The following is a 21,560-nucleotide window of genomic DNA, read 5'->3' on the forward strand; positions in this document are numbered from 1 at the left end:
TTGATTTTACTGTGCCATATTAAATTCATGTAAACAGTTACATTAATGACATTATTATTATTATTTTTAATCAAGCCTTTAAAAATAATTGTATAATGTACCCAGTATAAACTCCATGTTAAAATCCAACAATAGCAAGAGCAACACTGGACATTTCCCCAAATACATAAAAATGAAATAAATAAACTGCATTGCTGCTAGCTAACTCAAATCTGTGTTTAGTTTCAGTTGTTTGGAATAAGCTGATGCATGGACCGAAAGCTACAGCAGCAGTGAAGTTACACAGATGCTTGAGAGCACATTCACCTCCAAGCTGACGGCTGTTATTTAGAGTTATTAACAAGTCATATCAGTCTATAACAATGTATAAAATATATGAATAAAATACAAATGTTCAAAATATAGATTTTTATATATTTACTAAACATATTTTACATTTCCATCTCACCCCAACTTCCTGTTTCTACTAGAAATGTCTGAACAGAAAAATAAAACCCTGTGCTAGTCAATGCAAAAGTTATGGACAGAAACCAGGCCATAACAAAGAGAAGAGCTCCCTCTACTGGCAGAAGTAACATGTTAGATGAGACGGACTCTTCTGAGATGTTTCTCTCCCTCGACAGAATAAATAAACACGAATCGTACGATATCACTGACATGGAGGCTTCCAGGCACTCTAGAAATAAACCTCTAAACCTTGGACTTTCTTAACAGACAGCTGATTAGCACTTAGATATTACAAAACTGTTTCAAAAGCTGACTGTCACATGATCCACAGCCGGCTAATGCTTCGCTAATGAATATTACAGTCATATTGTTAATAGCCTACATAAAATTGTTGTTGAGCTTAAACCTCATTATTGTTCACATATGGTCAGATAAACTGTCTATATAATTGCTTTTAAGCAATATTTTATAGTAGCCTATGAAACTCGAAACAATCGATGAAAAAGCTAAAATGTAAAAATGCAACATAGCTACGCTCAAAGAAAAGTCCATGATAATAAGATGGAAATCCTAATATGGATTTTCACAGGTGTTTTGACTGTATTTTGTATTTTTATGTAAAATTACACATTGCATTGTGTTGTGTTTTAGGATTAAAGGAAATGTACAGAAATACTTTCCAACAGAAATTGTAAAGAATCTTTTAATAAAAAAAATTAAATTTTACACCAAATTAATAGTATTGGTTGGTGTCAGCTATTCATTACTAGAGGTGTTTTTCTTATATCAACAAGTAAACTAATACACTTTGATAACTTCTAACTTTTGTTTACTGGGGGAAAGAAATACATTTTGATGGGGAAGATAGTATTGTGTGTATGTGTGTGTGTTTGTGTGTGTGTGTGTGTGTGTGTGTTTCTTCTCTCTCTTTTTTAATGCTGTTTATAATATTTTACAAAAAACAATGTGTTAGTTTCACCATCTGGAGAGCCCTTGATAACCAGCAGAGGGCACTCCATCCCTTAAACTCTGTCACAGTCTTGGACTTCATTTCCCATAATCCTGAGCGCCGGACTCATCAGCCCTCATTGTTTGCACCTGTGTCTCATTAACCCTGTCTGCTCACACTATATGTATATATACATGTCTTGTTTTTTTTCTGCCCCTGTGTCTCTTGTTATTATTTGGATCGTTTTGCTGGTTTATGACTTATGCCTGTGTTTGGATCCCGATGGTGGATTACCCTCTGAATAAACACAGTGTTTGGATCCTCAGCCTTCGTGTCTCACTGCGGTTCGTGACAGGGTATTTGTTTTTTCAAGCCTGTTTCAGAACTGTGAACATATCATAACTGATTTTCATGAAAATATGTATTGAATACATTTTATTTGACACATATCATGTATTAAATACATTATAAATTAATACATTTTTAAAAAATAGCACACATTTCTAAAAAAAAAAGAAAAGAAATACCCATAGAACACTCAGTTTGCACTCTAAAAATGGCTGGGTTAAAAATAACCCAATTGGCAACCCAGCACTGGGTAAATATTGGACAGAACACATGCTGGGTTAAAGTAACCCAGCATGCTGGTTTACACATTTTAACCCAGCATGCTGGGTTATTGAGAAAACCCAAGATAGAGTCATTTTTACCATTTGTGGGTTTGCATTTTTATGATTCTGGGTTATTCTTGCTGGGTTATTCTCATAATTTCACTTTTGCTTAACAAAGCAATCATGGATTAATAAATAGTGAAGAATACAGGTTATTTAGACTGTTAAAAAATATTTTTAATGCCATCTGACATTCAAAAATTTGTACCAATGACAAACAACATGGAATTTTCCCTTTTTTTGTTTCCAGCAAATGCAAAATAAATAAATAAAAATCACAGAAATACAGTTGCAATAAATAAGAAAATTATTTCTGAATGACCTGTGTCTAGCTGTTTAACTATTACATTTTGAGATTTTTAGCTATTTAAATACACAGTGAAATGACATTGACAATTAACATTCTTTAAATTTAAATGTAAAATCATTTAAAGATGTCCTTAAATTTATATCAAGTATATAAAGACTACTACGTAGGTAGATGTGCACTACTTAGGGTAGTTCAACATATAGTTCACTCAAAAATGAAAATTCTGTCATGTTATGTTATGTCGTTACAAACCCATAAGCCCTTCGTTCATCTTCAGAACACAAGTTAAGATATTTTCGTTGATATTCGAGAGCTTTCAGACCAGGGTGAATAATTAGTGACAATTTTAATTTTTGGGTGAACTATTGTCAAACACTTAAGCTCTGAAGCATAGATCTACACCTGAGAGCAGTGTAGTCTGCTATAGAGCCTGTCTATGGAAGGACAATTTTCAAAAGGAATTGCTAATCATATTTTCAATTGCGTTTTCCACATGTGACAAATTGTGACAATCCAAACACAATTGCAAATCTTGAACAAAAACACTGTTTCAAAAACACTGAACAAAAATTACGGTTTCAGTTTTCATGAATGCACAGTGACTGCCAAATTTCAAATGGAAAAACAAAGTCAGTTTGTAGCTGTATTTTCCATGTATTATGAGTAATAAGCCTGTCATATTGATCAAATACTGCATCATAGCAGCTTTACAGTATTAAATAGGAAAATAGTGTGTAATAATGCAAAGGGACAAAAGTAAACACTCAGTTTTCAGTTAAAGTCAATTCGTCATTGATTCAGTGATGTATCGTCCCTCTGTACAATCAAGTGAATGATATCGCTTGATATTAATTGTCCCCAACTAAAGAAAAACAAGGAACCAAAACTCCATCGGTGACAGAATGGAGAAAAAACCTTGGGAGAAACCAGGCTCAGTTGGGGGGCCAGTTCTCCTCTGACCAGACGAAACCAGTAGTTCAATTCCAGGCTGCAGCAAAGTCAGATTGTGCAGAAGAATCATCTGTTTCCTGTGGTCTTGTCCTGGTGCTCCTCTGAGACAAGGTCTTTACAGGGGATCTGTATCTGGGCTCTAGTTGTCCTGGTCTCCGCTGTCTTTCAGGGATGTAGAGGTCCTTTCTAGATGATGATCTCCATCTGGTCTGGATACGTACTGGATACGGGTGGCTACGGTGACCTTGGAATAAGAGAGAAACAGACTAATGTTAGCATAGATGCAACATAAGAACAAGTACATGAGGTTTTATGAATTACCATGTCTGTTTTTTCACTGTGTCGCACATGTTACCTGCCAAAACTCAAATGGAATCTTTAGCATCTGAATTTCCAATGCCTCACATTGAAAACTGTCAATTTTTGTCAGAGGTGGGACCATACTATGGAGAGTGTTTGTATTGGGAGGTGACGTCACTCAAAGACAACTGTGCAAAATGCTTTGAACAATGGAGGTTAAGGCACTACTAAAGGCAGCTGCCACTCCGAGAGATGTGTGATAAAGAACAGACAGTGAAACCCGGATCTTCCTATATTCTTGGCACCTCACACAATAAATAATTCTGTCATTTTTACCCCAAATGCAGCTACTATCCCCTGCTAACCGTTAGAGCCACATGGTACTATTGGTCAATATTCACCATTAACCAAATGCTTTTCACCGGAGGAATAAAATATAGGGTAAGCTGCAGCTAGGTAAATAAGAGTAGAACTGCAATGTTGTTAGCTGACGTGCATCAGATTGCAAACAGTGAGAGATTTGGGGTAAAAACTACAAAATATCTCCCAATACAAACACGCCCCATAGTATAGTCCCACCCTTGACACAAATTGACAGCTTTCTGTGTAAGGCATCTGAAATACAAATGCTTTTCAATTGAGTTTGGACTATTTCACAATGTATGCGTCCACATGTGGAAAAATACAATTAAATATACAATTTGCAATTCCTTTTGAAAATAGTGCAGCATATCCTTACCTGTCCATTGATTATGATCAATGCCTGAGAGATCTGCTGACATTTTTAAATCGCCATGACAATTGGATGGGGTTTTGTGGACTCTGCTCAGTTAAGGAATTCCATGTTTGTTCCAACCTTTAAAATAAAGTTTAAAAAAAGAAAAAATACAAATTGTTTTAATAACAGTGATTCAGTTCAATTAACTGTGTGAAGTTAACCATGAAATTGACCCATCATGATTATGAGTTAAATTCACCTATGAGTTGGTCTACAGAAGCAGAATTTGCTCTAGTGATTGGCTGAAAGGTGTGCTTTCAAACTGTCTAATCAATGGGATGTTCCAGTCATTATAAATCACAGTTTTATGTTAATATGCTGGCTATATCAAACACACACAGTCACTGGCACAGATAAGGGAGATCACACTGCATGCGCACACAGACATTTCTATGACAAGTCACGTAGGTAAAACAGTCCATATATAAACACTTATAGGTGTACCAAAGTGATAAGGACAAGTCAAAAACACGATCTGGAAAATTAATATATGATGTTTACGCTCATAAATTAGGTACATTCTGGTGCAGCTTTAACTATAGCACGAAATAAAAATATATGTGCGTTTAAGTTACGTGAGGGTTAACGTTAGTTGATTATCACAGACAAACAATTATGTAAAATGTATAATAAACACGAACTTACCGTTAGACGCCTCAATAAGACTGCACTCGACGAGTTTTTCTCTCACAAATGTATCCATGCGCTTTTCTGACAGGAAAAAAACACATTTTGAATTATAATTTGTATGTAAAAAGACTTTATAAACCACAAAAGCATCAAATCACTTCACTAACGCGGCCAGCGTCACTCGCTGTGCGTGCGCGCACTTTGAAATGCCCTGAGACGTCGATTCTTTTCCGGGAATCACTTTGTTCGAGAATTACTGAACCGGTTTACTTGAACTGGGTCGTCGGTTCTTTTAGACCTGCGGTCCGACTATATTGTACGTAATTTGTATGATTTAAATGTCGATATGGACAACTGCGGGCGTTTACATTAGAGCAGAAAGTCGTATTCACTTTTTGAACTCATTTGACTCACTTAAATATCAAATTCGCTTTTCAGTGTCAGAAACTACTTTTTCCTCTATTTTCACAGGTATTCGCATATTTCAGCCATCAGTCACTGTCTGAAACTTAATAAAACTTTATTAATCTGTCGTCTCAGATACCTTAACACGATTATGCGAGTCGCGTAACGTAGGTTGGCCGTTTGAGGTAAACAGTTCATCATTTAACGTAAATAATGTTGGCCTGTAGACGTTTAACAGTATTGTTGCTGCAAAAAAAAAGTTATAATTCTGCCAACTTAAAATAATTATTATTGAAAACATTAAATAAACTTACCTTAAAACAGTAGAAAGCCGTGGCTTTGCCCCGTTGTTCTTCCAAAGTGACAGTTGGGGAGCGATTTAAACATCTTCAAGGCGCGTTAAATAACCCAGCGCTGGCCTGAAACAACCCAGCGACGCAACCCAGCAGGTTTAACCCAACACCTGGTAAATTGAAACTACCCAAAAGTGTTTAAAAAGAAATTAAATAACCCAACAAAATGACCCAACAGACTCAACCCAGCATTTTGGGTTAAAAAATAACCCAGCCGTTTTTAGAGTGTGTAACAGCAATGCTAGGACTCCATTAGTGTCAGTATTTGTGTGATTGTTGTTTATTACCAACTGCACACTTTTTCTTCTCAAATGATGTCCTCTTCATATGTATTTATGTAGCATCATCTTTATCCTTTAGGCCGGGGTCTATCCATCATAATGTGCTTCTTTATTCTACATAACTCTAAATAGAGCAAATCTATTTTCTAATCGAAAGGTTGCATAGATTAAGCAAAAGCCCAACTTTGTGTTTAAGGTGGTATTTTCCCGCTCAATCCCATCATGCCACTGGACCGTTGCTGGACTGAACTGCTAAAGCCCTGTGTGGAGGAGGGACTGATGGGAATGAAAGAGGGATTAGCCTGAATAGACACTGTAAGACAAGAGTAAATCTGTACTGCAGACTGACCCACATCCAGCACCACATCATATTGTCTGCCAGCAGTGGGAAAAGAAAGAAAGAAAGAAAGAAAGAAAGAAAGAAATGACACAGAAAAAGGTAAGGTATCGTTTTACTGATTACTCGAATAGAACAGAAATAAAGAGACTTTCTTCAAACATTGAGTGGCATTAAAACTGAGCAAAAGATTTCATGTTCTTAAAACAACATTTGAGAAGCAGCGTAGTAAAACCTCTGAAGACAGAGGCATATTTCTATAAGGAGATTATTCAGACTATTTATAGCTTACCAGTTTCATTCATTCTCTAAATAAAACAATTAAAAATAAAATGTATCTGACGATCTTAAATCTTGCAGTCACGTATTAAATCTAAATGATGGGTTCAGTATCCGGTGGTTTATTTTGCACAGGTCTGTTCATGTCTGAACTGGATTTGGATCATATCTATGAGTTTATAAACAACACTGCAGATATATGTAGCGCCCCCTACCCTATTCCTTGATGGGTGGAGCACCGGGTTCTAATAATGTGTCTCTCGACTAAGTTAATTTACTTCCTGTTTTTCCCCCTGATCACCCTTCTTAAATGAAGATGTTAAGTGATTATTTTTCTGCAACACTATTATATGAAATCACAAAAAAAAAATAAGGTCTTGTCAATTAACAAGTGATTTTATTTAACAAAGAACATATGAAATAATGAAATATTGTAAAAAATAAATAAATGTATTTAAATAAATGGAATTCAATAAAAGATAAACAAATAAAAAGAATTAAATGAAATTCTTAAATGCCTGGTGTGTATTTCCTTTCACACCAAAATCACCTTTTATCCTCTTAGATCAGAAATCCCAATATAATACTCAAATATCAATATTCAAATTTTGTATCTGAAAAAAACCCAGTAATATAGTCCCCTTTGGATCTATAATACAATCTCAAAATCAAAATGGAAAATACAATCAGAGAAAATCAAAGAGCAAATTAAATGAAAAATATGTATTGTGGGCCCACACTCACAGCTTTAAAAAACCCAACCTGTTGCAGGCCTGTGTCGTTGCTTGAGAACGGTGTGGCCGTGAAAACCAACAAATGGCCTCTTCGCTCCAAAGAGCTAAATAAACAAACAAATGTACCTGAGTCTTCCCGTTTCGACACGCCGATCCACCGATCACGTTAGACACTCCGTATTCGTCTCCAGTCTCACCAGCTGTCCGCTGAATGATTATGAATCCCGCGATGCCAGAGGAATTCTAAACCACGAGGGGATTTAGAACGCTATCTGGTTCCTCGTAATGTACTCGTCTTCCTCGGAACGATTTATGAACTGAGATGCCGCGAGTAGATTTTACTCGACGTAAAAAAAGAAAAAAGAGATTACAGTGCACATAGCAGCAGTAACATAAGTCCGTTTAAACTCTTAGTCAAAGTATAACAAATCAAACAAATTACAGAAACGTTCTTTAACACTTTCTGTATACTAAATATACTCTTTGACCACTTAGTCAGCAGTTTTTTGGGTATATTTTCTCTCGAAATCACCAGAGACAAAATGCGACATCTCTTTCCGATCTGCCTCAATCTCTCGCTCCCCTCTCTCCCAATCGAAATGATCAATACCCACACATAGGCGGGAGCAAGTAAACTAATGTCCAATCACAAATAAAAAACATACATGCTGATCAAACCCACATGTTGAGACATGTACACCTCACATAAACTTGACTGTAATCTACATAACATTAATTCAAATGAAATTGCGGCACACATAAATATCCACATACCGTTTATGACAGTTTAACCCTTGAAAGTCAGAAACATTTACATATTAAAAATTAAACATTTAGGAGATAATAAAAACCCTAGCTGGGCTACACTCTCCCCCTCCTAATGTTCTCATGTCCCCATGAGTTTCTCTGTCCCCTACATATTCAATAGAGCTTTGGGTTTGTAGTCAGTACACCAACTAGCACATAAACTACATTTAGCTAAGGGATGACACCATACTGTGCTACATGAACTTTGTCTGGAAGGACTTTGGACAGTTACCACCATACCCCTATATGCTAGTGTTAAGGGCCTATCTGTGGATTTCCCCAGTTCATCATAACTTAGTTTCTTCACAGGTTTCACTTCTCTCCTGGGACGGGGTTCTCTTCTCTCACTTTCCTCTACTCTTGAGGTACTTCTGAACGGATTGCCTCCACCCACAAATCCTAGACCTCCAATACATTCAGAAGCTGTTAAAGCAGTACTCCCCTCTTCATGCTCTGTATGTTCTTCTGTCATTTCCAAATGAGTAGGGCTTTGAGTAGCTCTGTATGTTACAGTGTTTTTATCCGATGCCAATGAAGAAATTAGCATTCTGTCAAATGATGGCTTTTTTTGAACTGGATAATATTCATCCATGCTATTTTCACTGTCAGACGCTATTACTTCAGACTCAATATCTTTCCCTCTCATGTCTTTGTCTTTCATCTGGTGTTTCTGGGTTTTTTGTTCAGTTTTGGACCTTGTTACCCGTTGTGCCGGAACTTCACTTCTTGGATTAGGTAAGTTTACTCTCACACTTTCTCCTATAGGTAGCAAATGATCCCTGTGTAATGTTCTTATACCTCCAGTACCCGCTTCTGGTTTCAGTCTGTAAACCGGCAAGTTTGGCAATTTCTCCTGAACAATATAAGGGAGGGAATTCCAGCGATCCACTAACTTATGCTTCCCAGTTAATGCAAGATTCTTGATAAGTACTCGATCTCCCTTCTCCAGAATCTGATGTTTTACTCTACGATCATAGAGCCTTTTATTTCTCTGCTGTGTCTTCAGAGAATTTTCCACTGCTAGCTGGTATGCATGTTGTAAATCTTTTTTCACACCTTCAACATACTGGTGATGTTTCAGACCACTTTCACCTTCCGATGAAGTCCCAAATTGTATGTCCACAGGAAGCCGAGCCTCTCTCCCAAACAGCAGATAATACGGGGAGTACCCAGTTGTTTCATTTTTAGTACAGTTATACACGTGTACTAATTGGCTAATACTCTGACTCCATTTGCTTTTCTTGGCCGGATCTAGCGTTCCCAGCATAGAAAGAAGAGTGCGGTTAAACCGCTCAGGCTGTGGGTCTCCCTGAGGATGGTAAGGGGATGTTCTGGACTTACGAATTCCCAAGATTCCCAGCAACTCTTTGATAAGCTTGCTCTCAAAATCACGACCTTGGTCGGAATGAATGCGGGCAGGCAGACCATAATGCACAAAAAACTTCTCAACTAAAATTTTAGCTACAGTTATTGCTTTTTGGTCTTTTGCTGGATACGCTTGGGCATAGCGAGTGAAATGATCGGTCATTACCAGAACATTGCAAATCCCTTTAGAGTCTGGTTCAATGGAAAGGAAGTCGATGCAAATTAGGTCCATTGGTCCACTACTGGTGATATGATTCAGGTAAGCAGATCTTTGGGGTAATGTTTTCCTTGCAATGCATCGTCCACAATTTTTTACGTACTGCTCCACTTCTGTATTCATACGTGGCCAATAGAAACGATTTCTACACAGCTCTGTGGTCTTCTCAATTCCAAGATGGCCAGACTCATCATGAAGAGAATGCAATACTTGAAATCTGTATTCTTTCGGGAGAACTAACTGTTGAATCTCCTTTCCGCAGGGGCTCTTAATGACTCTATACAATAGATTGTGGCGAATCGTTAATTTGTCTCCTTGTTGTCTCAACAGAGATTCAGGAAGCGTTGAGTTCTTAGCAGCTGTGAGCACTTTCCCTTTTTTGACTTCCTGTCTCACCGGTCCAATGATGGAATCCTGCTCTTGAGCAATTTGCAAGTCTAAATTGGACAACTGCGTCTTATGCTCCAGTTCCAACTGTATAGGGCAGACATATGCATGAGGAATACTTTCTGAAGGAATCCCTAACTGATCTACTAGCCTTCTGCAAGATTCTTCATCAGATGTAGTATCTGCAAGCTGACAGATAGCCTTCACACCTGACCTTGGGATGTCAATCCATTCAGTTGGCACATCTGTGGACATAGGATATCTTGACAAGATGTCAGCATCTATGTTGTGTCGACCCGGTTTGTACTGGAGATCAAAATCGTAAGTAGCTAGGGCAGCCAACCACCTATGACCCGTGGCATTTAGTTTAGCACTTGTTAGCACGTAAGTCAAGGGATTGTTATCAGTCTTAACCGTGAATTTTGCGCCGTACAAATAATCATGAAATTTGTCAACTATTGCCCATTTTAATGCTAGAAACTCCAATTGGTGTATCGGGTAATGCTGTTCAGCTGTACTCAATTTTCGGCTTGCATATGCAACTGGCCTTAACCCTTCTGGGTATTCTTGGTTCAGCACAGCACCCAGTCCACTCAAACTTGCATCCACATGTAATATGTACGGCTTAATGGGATCTGCATAGGCAAGTACTGGAGCATGTGTGAGGCAATGAATGATGTGATGGAAAGCATCTGTGCAAGCCTTATCCCACCTTTCACCAAATGGCTCAGATTCTTGGTAGTATTTTCCATTTGGGGTCATTTTGCGTTGACCCTTTGCAGGAGGATACCCTTTAGTTAACTCAGTCAATGGTCTTACTATCGCAGAGTAGTTCTTGATAAATCTACGGTAAAACCCGCAAAATCCGAGAAAAGATCTCAAAGACTTCAAATCAATGGGCATTTTCCAGTTAATGACAGCCTTCACCTTTTCAGGATCTGGAGATACTCCTGCTGCAGATACAACGTGCCCCACATAATTGACTTTCGGCTGACAGAATTGACACTTGTCAATGGACACTTTTAGACCATACTCTTGTAGTCTATCCAGCACTTTCAACAGCCTCTCTTCATGTTCTTCTAACGTCCGTCCAAAGACAATAATATCATCCAAGTACACGATAACTTGGAGGAGATTCATGTCTCCAACAGCCTTTTCCATTAGGCGTTGAAAAGTGGCTGGAGCCCCAGTCACACCCTGTGGCATACGTTCAAATTGGTAGAAGCCCAGAGGACAGATGAACGCAGTCTTTTCTTTGTCCTCCTTAGCCATCTCAATCTGGTAATATCCACTGCGTAAGTCTAAGACAGAAAACCACTTACTCCCTGACAAACAATCTAAAGCGTCCTCTATCCTAGGGGTTGTGTATTGGTCAGGGATGGTTCTGGCATTTAATGTCCGATAGTCAATACACATTCGGATGGCTCCATTCTTTTTCCGGGCAATGACTATTGGGGAAGCATACGGACTTTTGGATTCAGTTATAATCCCGGCTGCCAGTAGATCTTTCAAATGCCGCCTAACATCATCGATGTCCGCTGGTGCAATTCTTCTCGATCGCTCGCGAAAGGGTCTACAATCATTTAGTCGTATGGTATGTTTTACGTCTTTAGCTCTCCCTACATCCCATTCAGTCACAGAAAACACCATTCCTCGCTCCGACAGCTTATCTCTTAACCTTGCTTTCCAATTGGCTGGAACTGGCGAGTCACCAAACTTAAAGATTTTTGGGTCTAATCTTTTGGCCCCAGTCTGAACTCCTTGCGCTACTATGACAGTGTCAGTGGGAAATACTTTGGCTATCACCGTTCCCATGGGTATGGTAATATCTTGGGAGGTGTCATTGCACACCAGTAGTTTGAAACTATCTACATTCATGTCAGAAGAATGAAGAACAGTAGGTGGAACCAGAATTCCAGCTGGAAGGTGGCTATCCTTGGATGCTTCAAGAAGAAAAATGTCTTTCCTCAGTTGTTTCTCCATTTCTACCTTGCACACTGCATACCGCTCACCTCTTGATGGTATGGTTAACCCTCCTGGTCCAGTCCACAATATTTGTCCCTCATCTGATTCTGTGACCTCCACTTTCCCTTTGATCTGGGCCTCAGGTAGTTTAAACAATTCTGATTGGATTCTCAAGGAGTAAGCATTATTTGACACACTAGAGGCTGGATTGAGTGCAGTCAGTCGCTGGAAGAAGTTTGCATTCGTTCCAATGATAACTGGAACCTGCTGAGTTCCTGGCGGTTCTGGGCAAACCAATGCCAAGATGGAAACGGTCTCTGCTTCACCAGTGAGTATAGCAGGAAAGGAGACATCTACTACTATGTAGCCCTTATAAGGATAACTCGATTCACTAAGTCCCCAAATAGACAATCCAGTAAGTGGTTGAATAGGAACTGGGGATAAGTATTTGGAATACCATTGTTCGAAGACAATAGTGACTTGCGATCCACTATCAAGAAGGGCTGTGCATGGGCATCCATTCACCTTCACAGGAATGTTAGAAACAGGACCCACTAGTCCTCTGGGGAGAGTGTTTGCTTCATTGCTGGTCATTTCAGTCTGATCAAATGAACAATTAAAACTATTGGCACAAACAGTGTTTCCAGTATATCGACTTTTATCAGATTTAGCTTGCCGGAGAGAGCGCACCAGTTTTTGTATCACTAGCGTGGTATTTTCTGGAGCTTTGCATTTGGTCGCAATGTGCCCATCCTCTCCGCAGCGGTAGCAGAAAAAATCTTCTCGATTCTTTGAGGATCTTGCCTGATTTCTAAACTGGACTGGCTTCGGATTCGATACGTCCTGTGGTGACTGTGTAGTAGAGCTCACATTCATCACTGAGAGTTGGTCTTGTAACTTCTGAACCTGCTTTTTTAACAGTTGCACCTCAGACTCTTCCTGAACGTCAACCCTTTTCTTAACATGTTGGTCTCTAGACTCCACTCTCAATGATGCAACGGGTTTCTTCTCAGAATCGCCTTCAACTCTGGACCTTAACTCCTGTATTTCTTCACGTAATTGTTCCACCACAGAAGAGCTAAATTTGTCATCAGTCTTCAGATGAATCGGCTTTACTGAGGTTCTGATCTTATGACGGGTAGCTTCATTCTCCTCTGCTTCCTTAATTTCGTTCAGTAATGCTAAGAAATTAGGTGGTTGTTCTTTCCTTTCCCTGAGTCTCAGCTGCAGCAGCATAAGGTCTGCTTCCACAGCTCCACGGATCAATTGTTCAATCCTCACACGGTCCATCAACTGTGGTGCCAATCCTCCTCTTTGGACCACTTTAGTTAAAGATTTCTCTAATCGTCTCAGAAAATCGGACAATGCCTCTCCTGATGATTGTCGAAGAAGACGGAAAGCAAAGTAAAGATCCTCTCCAGATTCAAATGTCCCAAACGTATTCTCCAAAGCATCCAGATACTGCAATGCACTAGCATCAGGACTTGAAAATCTGACAGCCTTAACAATATCCAATGCTGGTCCTTTTAAACATTCCATTATTCTTCTTCTTTTTTCTCTTTCAGAACATTCACACTCTACAGTCATCAACCTGGCTTGTTCCATCCAGTTTTCCAAACTTTCCTCTCCTGTGGGAGTGGGAACAGTACCAGAAAAGGTACGCAATCGGCGATAAGCACTAGCATCAGTCGATGGTTTAGCGGTTTTCTCCAATAATTCACCCACGGCACGTATGATAGATTCAGGAGAACTAGTTTTAGGGCCCGACTGAGTGAATAGAGCTTGCAAGTCAGACATAGATTTTCCCTCTTCACTTAAGAACATGGACAGTTTCTTTGAGAATTCTGAAACGGGACCCTCAGCTGAAGCCACTACTACCTTCCATGCTTCTTCTCCTGGAGCAGGCATTAATTCTGGTGGAACTCGATTTGGATCAATGACTTCTCGGCATTCACAGAGCACCAAAATAGTACTAGAACTTGGTCCTGATCTTGAGTCTCTCACACGAACTCTGCCAAAAGCTTTTACAGTCTGCAGTGTCTCTTCTATAAACATCACATTAGTCTGAGCAGGCACCCCTATTAACAGTATGCCATGATTCTCCTCAATGTCCTTTTCCTTACACCATTTGGAAAATTCAGCCAGCAAAATTGGGTCTTGTGTAAAAGCCATGCTTGGAGCTCTGATTAGTGATGGTCAATTCACTAAAATAAACTTAACACTCAATTCAGTTCTTGTTTTTTAGAGTCAGCTGATGACAGGAAGTAAGAAATCCCGGACGAGCCCCCATAAATATGTAGCGCCCCCTACCCTATTCCTTGATGGGTGGAGCACCGGGTTCTAATAATGTGTCTCTCGACTAAGTTAATTTACTTCCTGTTTTTCCCCCTGATCACCCTTCTTAAATGAAGATGTTAAGTGATTATTTTTCTGCAACACTATTATATGAAATCACAAAAAAAAAATAAGGTCTTGTCAATTAACAAGTGATTTTATTTAACAAAGAACATATGAAATAATGAAATATTGTAAAAAATAAATAAATGTATTTAAATAAATGGAATTCAATAAAAGATAAACAAATAAAAAGAATTAAATGAAATTCTTAAATGCCTGGTGTGTATTTCCTTTCACACCAAAATCACCTTTTATCCTCTTAGATCAGAAATCCCAATATAATACTCAAATATCAATATTCAAATTTTGTATCTGAAAAAAACCCAGTAATATAGTCCCCTTTGGATCTATAATACAATCTCAAAATCAAAATGGAAAATACAATCAGAGAAAATCAAAGAGCAAATTAAATGAAAAATATGTATTGTGGGCCCACACTCACAGCTTTAAAAAACCCAACCTGTTGCAGGCCTGTGTCGTTGCTTGAGAACGGTGTGGCCGTGAAAACCAACAAATGGCCTCTTCGCTCCAAAGAGCTAAATAAACAAACAAATGTACCTGAGTCTTCCCGTTTCGACACGCCGATCCACCGATCACGTTAGACACTCCGTATTCGTCTCCAGTCTCACCAGCTGTCCGCTGAATGATTATGAATCCCGCGATGCCAGAGGAATTCTAAACCACGAGGGGATTTAGAACGCTATCTGGTTCCTCGTAATGTACTCGTCTTCCTCGGAACGATTTATGAACTGAGATGCCGCGAGTAGATTTTACTCGACGTAAAAAAAGAAAAAAGAGATTACAGTGCACATAGCAGCAGTAACATAAGTCCGTTTAAACTCTTAGTCAAAGTATAACAAATCAAACAAATTACAGAAACGTTCTTTAACACTTTCTGTATACTAAATATACTCTTTGACCACTTAGTCAGCAGTTTTTTGGGTATATTTTCTCTCGAAATCACCAGAGACAAAATGCGACATCTCTTTCCGATCTGCCTCAATCTCTCGCTCCCCTCTCTCCCAATCGAAATGATCAATACCCACACATAGGCGGGAGCAAGTAAACTAATGTCCAATCACAAATAAAAAACATACATGCTGATCAAACCCACATGTTGAGACATGTACACCTCACATAAACTTGACTGTAATCTACATAACATTAATTCAAATGAAATTGCGGCACACATAAATATCCACATACCGTTTATGACAGTTTAACCCTTGAAAGTCAGAAACATTTACATATTAAAAATTAAACATTTAGGAGATAATAAAAACCCTAGCTGGGCTACATATACAAACATTATATCCAAGATTTCTTTCAAATATGTTAACCAAAGAGGAGAGTTTGCTAATTTAAATGAAATGATTATTTCATTGATCGCACATTGTTGGCCTCTATATCACATGCGTTTAATATTTTCTCCATATGTTTGTATTCACAGGTCGCAGCGACAGTCCAAACTGTTGAAGCAAACATGCCTCCAAGCTATGAAGAGGCAAACGCAGGTATTCGGCCTTTTGTCAGATATATAACATTTTCTTGTATTTATTTGATGTGATCTTCTCTTTGCAGGATGTCCTGGTTACTACTATGGTGAAGGAACCTTTTCCTGGGATGACATGTATATAAGACAAGTTTTTATACGAAAGGTAGCAATTAAAATAGTTTAAACTTAATTAAGTGAAGTAGATAGGACTATCAAATCAAAATGCAGCTCTTACGCTTATATTCTTGCAGGTTTATTCGATTCTGATGCTGCAGCTGTTTTCAACAGTAGCAGTTATTGCTCTCTTCACGTTCTGGTGAGCAACTGATTCTTGATCTAAAACTCTTATGTGACAGTCAGTGTCTCATTACTGAATTACACTATCAGTCAAACGTTTGAGGACAGGACTGTTTTTATCACTGATAATAATCAGAGACTGGAGTAATGGCAATTCAGATTTGCATCACAGCAATAATGACATTTTACATTATATTCAAACATAAAGCAGTTCTTTTAATTTGTAATATTTAACAATATTACTCTTTTTCACTGTATTTATTTTTGATCAAATAAATGAGCCTCAGTGAGCAGAAGAGACCACTTTCAAAAGCATTTACAAAATGGTTTATGTTATGAATCAGTTATGTGTATATTATATTTCATACGGACTATTTAACTCTTGAGCCGTTTCTGTCTGCTTCAGTGCTCCAGTGAGGATGTACATTCAGACACATCCTGTTTTATACTCCGTGTCCAAGTACGTGAAACTACAGGTTGATCAGTAATAAAATGTTTACTGCTTTATAAAGTTCATCGCTGGATCTGTAACTCAGGCTGTGTCTGTGTTTGCAGTCTTCTGTTTCTCCTCACATATATCTCACTGGCTTGCTGCGGTGATGTGAGGTAAGTCAGTACACTGTTAATCCAGTAAACTGCAGTTGTGCTAATGTACTGGTTATACACTCTTCTGGAAAATAATTAGGAAAACATTAGAATATAATATTGGGATCTATTTTTTCTTTTCTGTATTGCAGGAGGCAGTTTCCATGGAATCTTATTCTTCTTATAATCTTTGTGAGTATCAGTTTAAAGATACATTAGAGGAATTGTTCACCTAAAAATGAAAATTTGCTTTAAATTTACTCACCTTCTGGTCTTCATCAGATTTGTAGAAATGTAGCATTGCATCATTTGAGTCCGAGCAGCTGCTAAAAACATCACAGTAATCCAGAAGTAATCCACATCAGTTAACATCTGGAGAAGTAAAAAACTAATCTAGCATTAAAACGTGTTTAACTTCAAATCATTGGTCTTGGCCAAAATAAGAGTTCATAATCCATTCGAATTCTTTCTCCAGTGAAAACCTCCATCGCCTGTTGTCCTCTTACATCAAAATCCACACACATATTTGTTTAAACACTCATCTTTTCACTTCACAACCCATTATCTGTTTTTATCAGCTGTTTGGACTCTAATTCTGACGGCACCCATTCACTGCAGAGCATCCATTGATGAGACATGATGCAGTGCTACATTTTCCCAAATCTGTTCTGATGAACAACAAAAAGAAAGAAAGATTCAAGCATATTTTTCCCCCCAAGCATATCATAATTTTTTTTAAAGACATTTATTTTAATATTAAAAAGTCATCCACTTTGAATTCCAAAACAGTCCATCACCACAAGATAAATGCATGTCAGCCTTTGGTCTTAATTCATTTATAGTATTTTAGAAATTTTGGAGTCAGTCTTTATTAATTTCATACATGCATTGAAATTTACATTTGATTAATATCATGAAAATAATATGAATACATTTACAAATGTTCTCCCCCCCCCACCCCTTGTCAAACACAGACTCTGAGCATGGCTTGCATGTTGGGCTTTATCTCTAGGTAATGACACATCTGTTGTGTGTGCATGCTTTCTCAAACATGATCTCTTAAATCCCAGAAGATGTGTTTCATTTCTGTAATGGTACCTTTTCCTGCTTCTGCCAGTTTCTACAACACCAAGTCTGTCGTGCTGTGCATTGGCATCACTGCCACAGTGTGTCTGTGTGTCACCATCTTCAGCTTTCAGAGCAAGGTGAGCAAATACCAGAAAAGATATTCCAATTAGAAATATTAATAAGCTTTTTAATGAACATCAGTGTGATTTATCATAGTGCTGTTGATACAATGATATATACACATCGTAAAATACAATAATATTCCAATTCTAAAGTGTTATTTGTCTCTCTAGATTGACATCACCTCTTTCCAAGGTCTTCTCTTCATTCTGTGTACGGTCATGTTTTTCTGTGCTATTGTCATGGGATTTGTGGTTCCCTTTGGCTATGTAAGTATCCAAAAATATAAGTAAATAAAAGAAAAAAGAGAAAACCAGACTTGAAAATTTGAATGAGTGTTAAAAGCTTAAAGATTGAAGCAGTTTTTAAAGAAGTTATAAAAGCTCAACATTGAAAGATTTTAAGGTCCTACGGTTAACTACAAACCATTAACTACACCCTTTGCCTCAATAAACTCCTAACTGCTGCTTATTATACTGCAGGACTGTTGAATACTTGAATCTGATTGGTTGACAAACATGTGCAAAAGAAATGGTGTGTAATTATTTTCAGGAAAACAGACGGCAAACGTAGTTCAAGGCAGTTCTTGACAGCATTAGGAGTCCATATCACTTCACCAAATGATTTCAGTTATTTCAAAGTTCCTTACAGCCTAAAACAGCAAAAGATCACAAACAAAAACCACAACAAAACTGACCAAGCAAATAACAACAGGATAAAAATGACAAATTATTTCCAAGTTGTTGCCAAGACACATTTTATTAGTTATTTATTATTACAGAAAACACATACTCTCTTTCTCCCGCTTTCTCTCCCTTACAAACCCACACACACACAGTATAGACACACACACAGTATACACACACACACACAAATGGAAAGAGCTCTCTCTGGTTCTATCAGTAAAATATTTCAATAACCTCAAAGCTACATGTCATTCCTTATGAGCAAAATACTACGCACTGTTCATGGACTTACATCTTCACTATTAGTAAAGACGCTGCTGCTGAACACTGTTGAGAGACACACAAACTCACACACGACTAATCTCTGTCTCTCTCTAAAAACGTCATTATTAGTAGCTATACTATTGTTGCTAAGGTCTAGGGCCGGATTTACCTCTTGTGAAGAAAATAAATAAATTAAAAAAATAATAATAATTGTGTCTTCCTTATTAATACACAATGGCCTGGTCCTCAAGACGTTGTAGAGAGAGAGAGAGAGAGAGAGAGAGAGAGAGAGATTAAGCATGTATGAATTATTGGAGTTATTTGTGCATCTCTTAACAGTGTTCGGCAGCAATATCTACTCTACTAATAGATGAAGAGACGAATCTCTAAGTTTAACTGCTTCAAAAACTGTAACGTTACCATCTTGCTACTGAGAAATGTCATGTAGTTTTTCAGCTGCAGAACCATTTTGCTGATAAATTTGCTGACGAGTTTCTGTTTATGTCTCTGCGTTTGTGTGCGAGTACGTGACTGAACTGTATGTGTGTGCCTTAAAAAAAAAAAAAAGAAAAAAAACAACTTCAAAAGTCCAAATATAGACTGTAGTCTCTTTCAAACGGCTTTGTCTTTGAAAGGTTCCCTGGTTACATGCGGTCTATGCCAGCATAGGAGCTGTGGTCTTCACTATGGTGAGAAGGAGATTATTCAAGAATGGATTATGGTTTTAAATGATGATTATTTATCATGTGATAAAGATGATATAAGGTCGACTGACCTGTGTCTCTTTCTCTTCTTTCACTTCTTCTGTCCCAGTTTCTCGCCTTTGATACACAGCTGTTGATGGGGACCAAGCAATACGCAATGAGTCCTGAAGAATATATCTTTGCAACACTCAGTCTCTACCTGGATATTGTTTACTTGTTCACATTCCTGCTTCAGTTGTTTGGTAATGGGAGATAATGTGCCATGGATTTGTTGTAATATTGTCTGTCATGTACAATATTGATGGCTACTGTTCTGCAACCTCAATGTTTTTAGAACAACACATTGCCTTTTATTTAGAGTTAGTTTGAAAGAAAATCAACTCTGTAAGAATGTTTTCTCAAGTACTGAAATATGCACTTCATGAGTTATTCAAAGGTCAAAGTCAAAAACTTTTCATGTGACTAAATCAATCTGACTATATGCTGCACCAAAACGTACAAGGATGTTATGCAGTCATTAACTGTTAAAATTAAGGGTAAAAAAACATATATATATAATAATATATATACAATATTCTAAAACTCTGTCATATAAACATTTGATTATCACAAATTGTTATTGTGAGATCATTCATTTTGCAATGCATTGTAGTTGTCACTTTGACATCCTAACCTTTTAGATAATAGCTTTTGAAGAGTTACTTTAAAAAAAAAAAAAAAAGTAAAATGACGGGTTCTCGTTACCTTGCTAATATGGGAAAGCCAAAAAGAATGGACAAAAGAAGAATGAAATATGAATGTCAGTACACCAGTTTAATCACAACGTGTAGTGCTGTAGTGTGATGTTATTATAAAATATTAAAAATAAATAAATGCACAGTGCCAGGGGTCTTGTGTATGTGTTGTGTATGTTTGGATTTCAGAAATCTGAATGCTCATGATACAGTATATGGTCAATATCACATAAGCAGCAGAGCAGTATGTCTCTATATCAGCACGTCAATGATTGAGCTGTACTGTAGGCACCATGCTCCTGGGATTTCACAACTTGCTTTTCTTATCTCTCCTTTACTGAAATTTAGAGGGTGACCGATTGATCAGTTTTGCAGGTAACTGGTTCCAGAATCAAGTCATTGAAGGTGATTCTGAAATTAGTGAGAATGCACCAGACTTAATGCTTTTTATTTTAGTCATGGTTATCACTGTCAGTCATTGCAATTTTGAGAGTTAAATTCTGCATTTATATGCGGATGTCTCTTAGCAGCTTAAAAAACAAAACTGTTATTCAAATTCTGGATTATATCTAGAAAATGTAAAGAAGATGTTATATTTGATCAAGTATGTGGAGGAATGCATGTGTTTGTATGTTTCACAGCCTGTCATTCTTCATCAAGGAAAATGACACTTCGCTTCATGCTGCCAATCACCTTTCACTGTACCTGTCTTAGTACCTGTATTTTCTCTGTATCAGCCGCTTTTTGCTTGTTTTGTTGACTCTAGCCATTTTTTTCCACATAAAAAATAAATAAATCACAAAATTGAAGGTATGTTGTTATGAAGGTTAAAACAGCATTATATTGTTGATTCATAGTTTGAAAATATTTATCTAACAGTATGGCCTGAATGGGAGAGTCACCCTCAAAAACTGGGAGAACCTAAAACAAAAACATAAGTTAAAGGCAAATTTGTATATTTCTACACACGTTATTATTCAGCTACATACCAGATAACTAAAGTAATGGACATTAATTGTTGATTAGTGAGCAAATTACTGAGGT

At 37.7% G+C, this 21,560-nt stretch overlaps 1 protein-coding gene and 1 long non-coding RNA gene across 4 annotated transcripts; one reads left to right on the plus strand and one right to left on the minus strand.

Annotated features, from left to right (window-relative positions):
• Positions 1 to 1,613: 1,613 nt before the first annotated feature.
• LOC128022674 (protein lifeguard 2) lies at positions 1,614 to 21,325 on the plus strand. 3 transcript variants are annotated; one of them, XM_052610458.1, is made up of 13 exons: positions 1,614 to 1,752; positions 6,272 to 6,514; positions 16,014 to 16,077; positions 16,145 to 16,221; positions 16,310 to 16,374; positions 16,762 to 16,815; positions 16,911 to 16,961; positions 17,093 to 17,132; positions 17,915 to 17,952; positions 18,058 to 18,145; positions 18,302 to 18,397; positions 19,714 to 19,767; positions 19,892 to 21,325. In XM_052610458.1, the coding sequence occupies exons 2-13, from the start codon at positions 6,500 to 6,502 to the stop codon at positions 20,036 to 20,038; spliced, it is 789 nt and encodes a 262-aa protein (XP_052466418.1). In that variant the 5' UTR covers positions 1,614 to 1,752; positions 6,272 to 6,499; the 3' UTR covers positions 20,039 to 21,325. The 3 variants fall into 3 exon arrangements, with proteins under 3 accessions (XP_052466418.1, XP_052466419.1, XP_052466417.1); XM_052610457.1 differs by lacking the exons at positions 1,614 to 1,752; positions 6,272 to 6,514 and adding exons at positions 8,750 to 8,967; positions 13,732 to 13,823; XM_052610459.1 differs by lacking the exon at positions 1,614 to 1,752 and having other exon boundaries at positions 6,263 to 6,514.
• Positions 3,424 to 6,017, minus strand: LOC128022678 (uncharacterized). The gene is made up of 3 exons (XR_008185972.1): positions 5,052 to 6,017; positions 4,368 to 4,484; positions 3,424 to 3,572 (listed from the first exon to the last, which is right to left on the minus strand). It is a non-coding gene; the product is annotated as an uncharacterized LOC128022678 (long non-coding RNA).
• Positions 21,326 to 21,560: the final 235 nt, after the last annotated feature.

This window comes from Carassius gibelio, chromosome A11, assembly GCF_023724105.1.
Source record: "Carassius gibelio isolate Cgi1373 ecotype wild population from Czech Republic chromosome A11, carGib1.2-hapl.c, whole genome shotgun sequence".
Lineage (NCBI taxonomy): Eukaryota > Metazoa > Chordata > Actinopteri > Cypriniformes > Cyprinidae > Carassius > Carassius gibelio.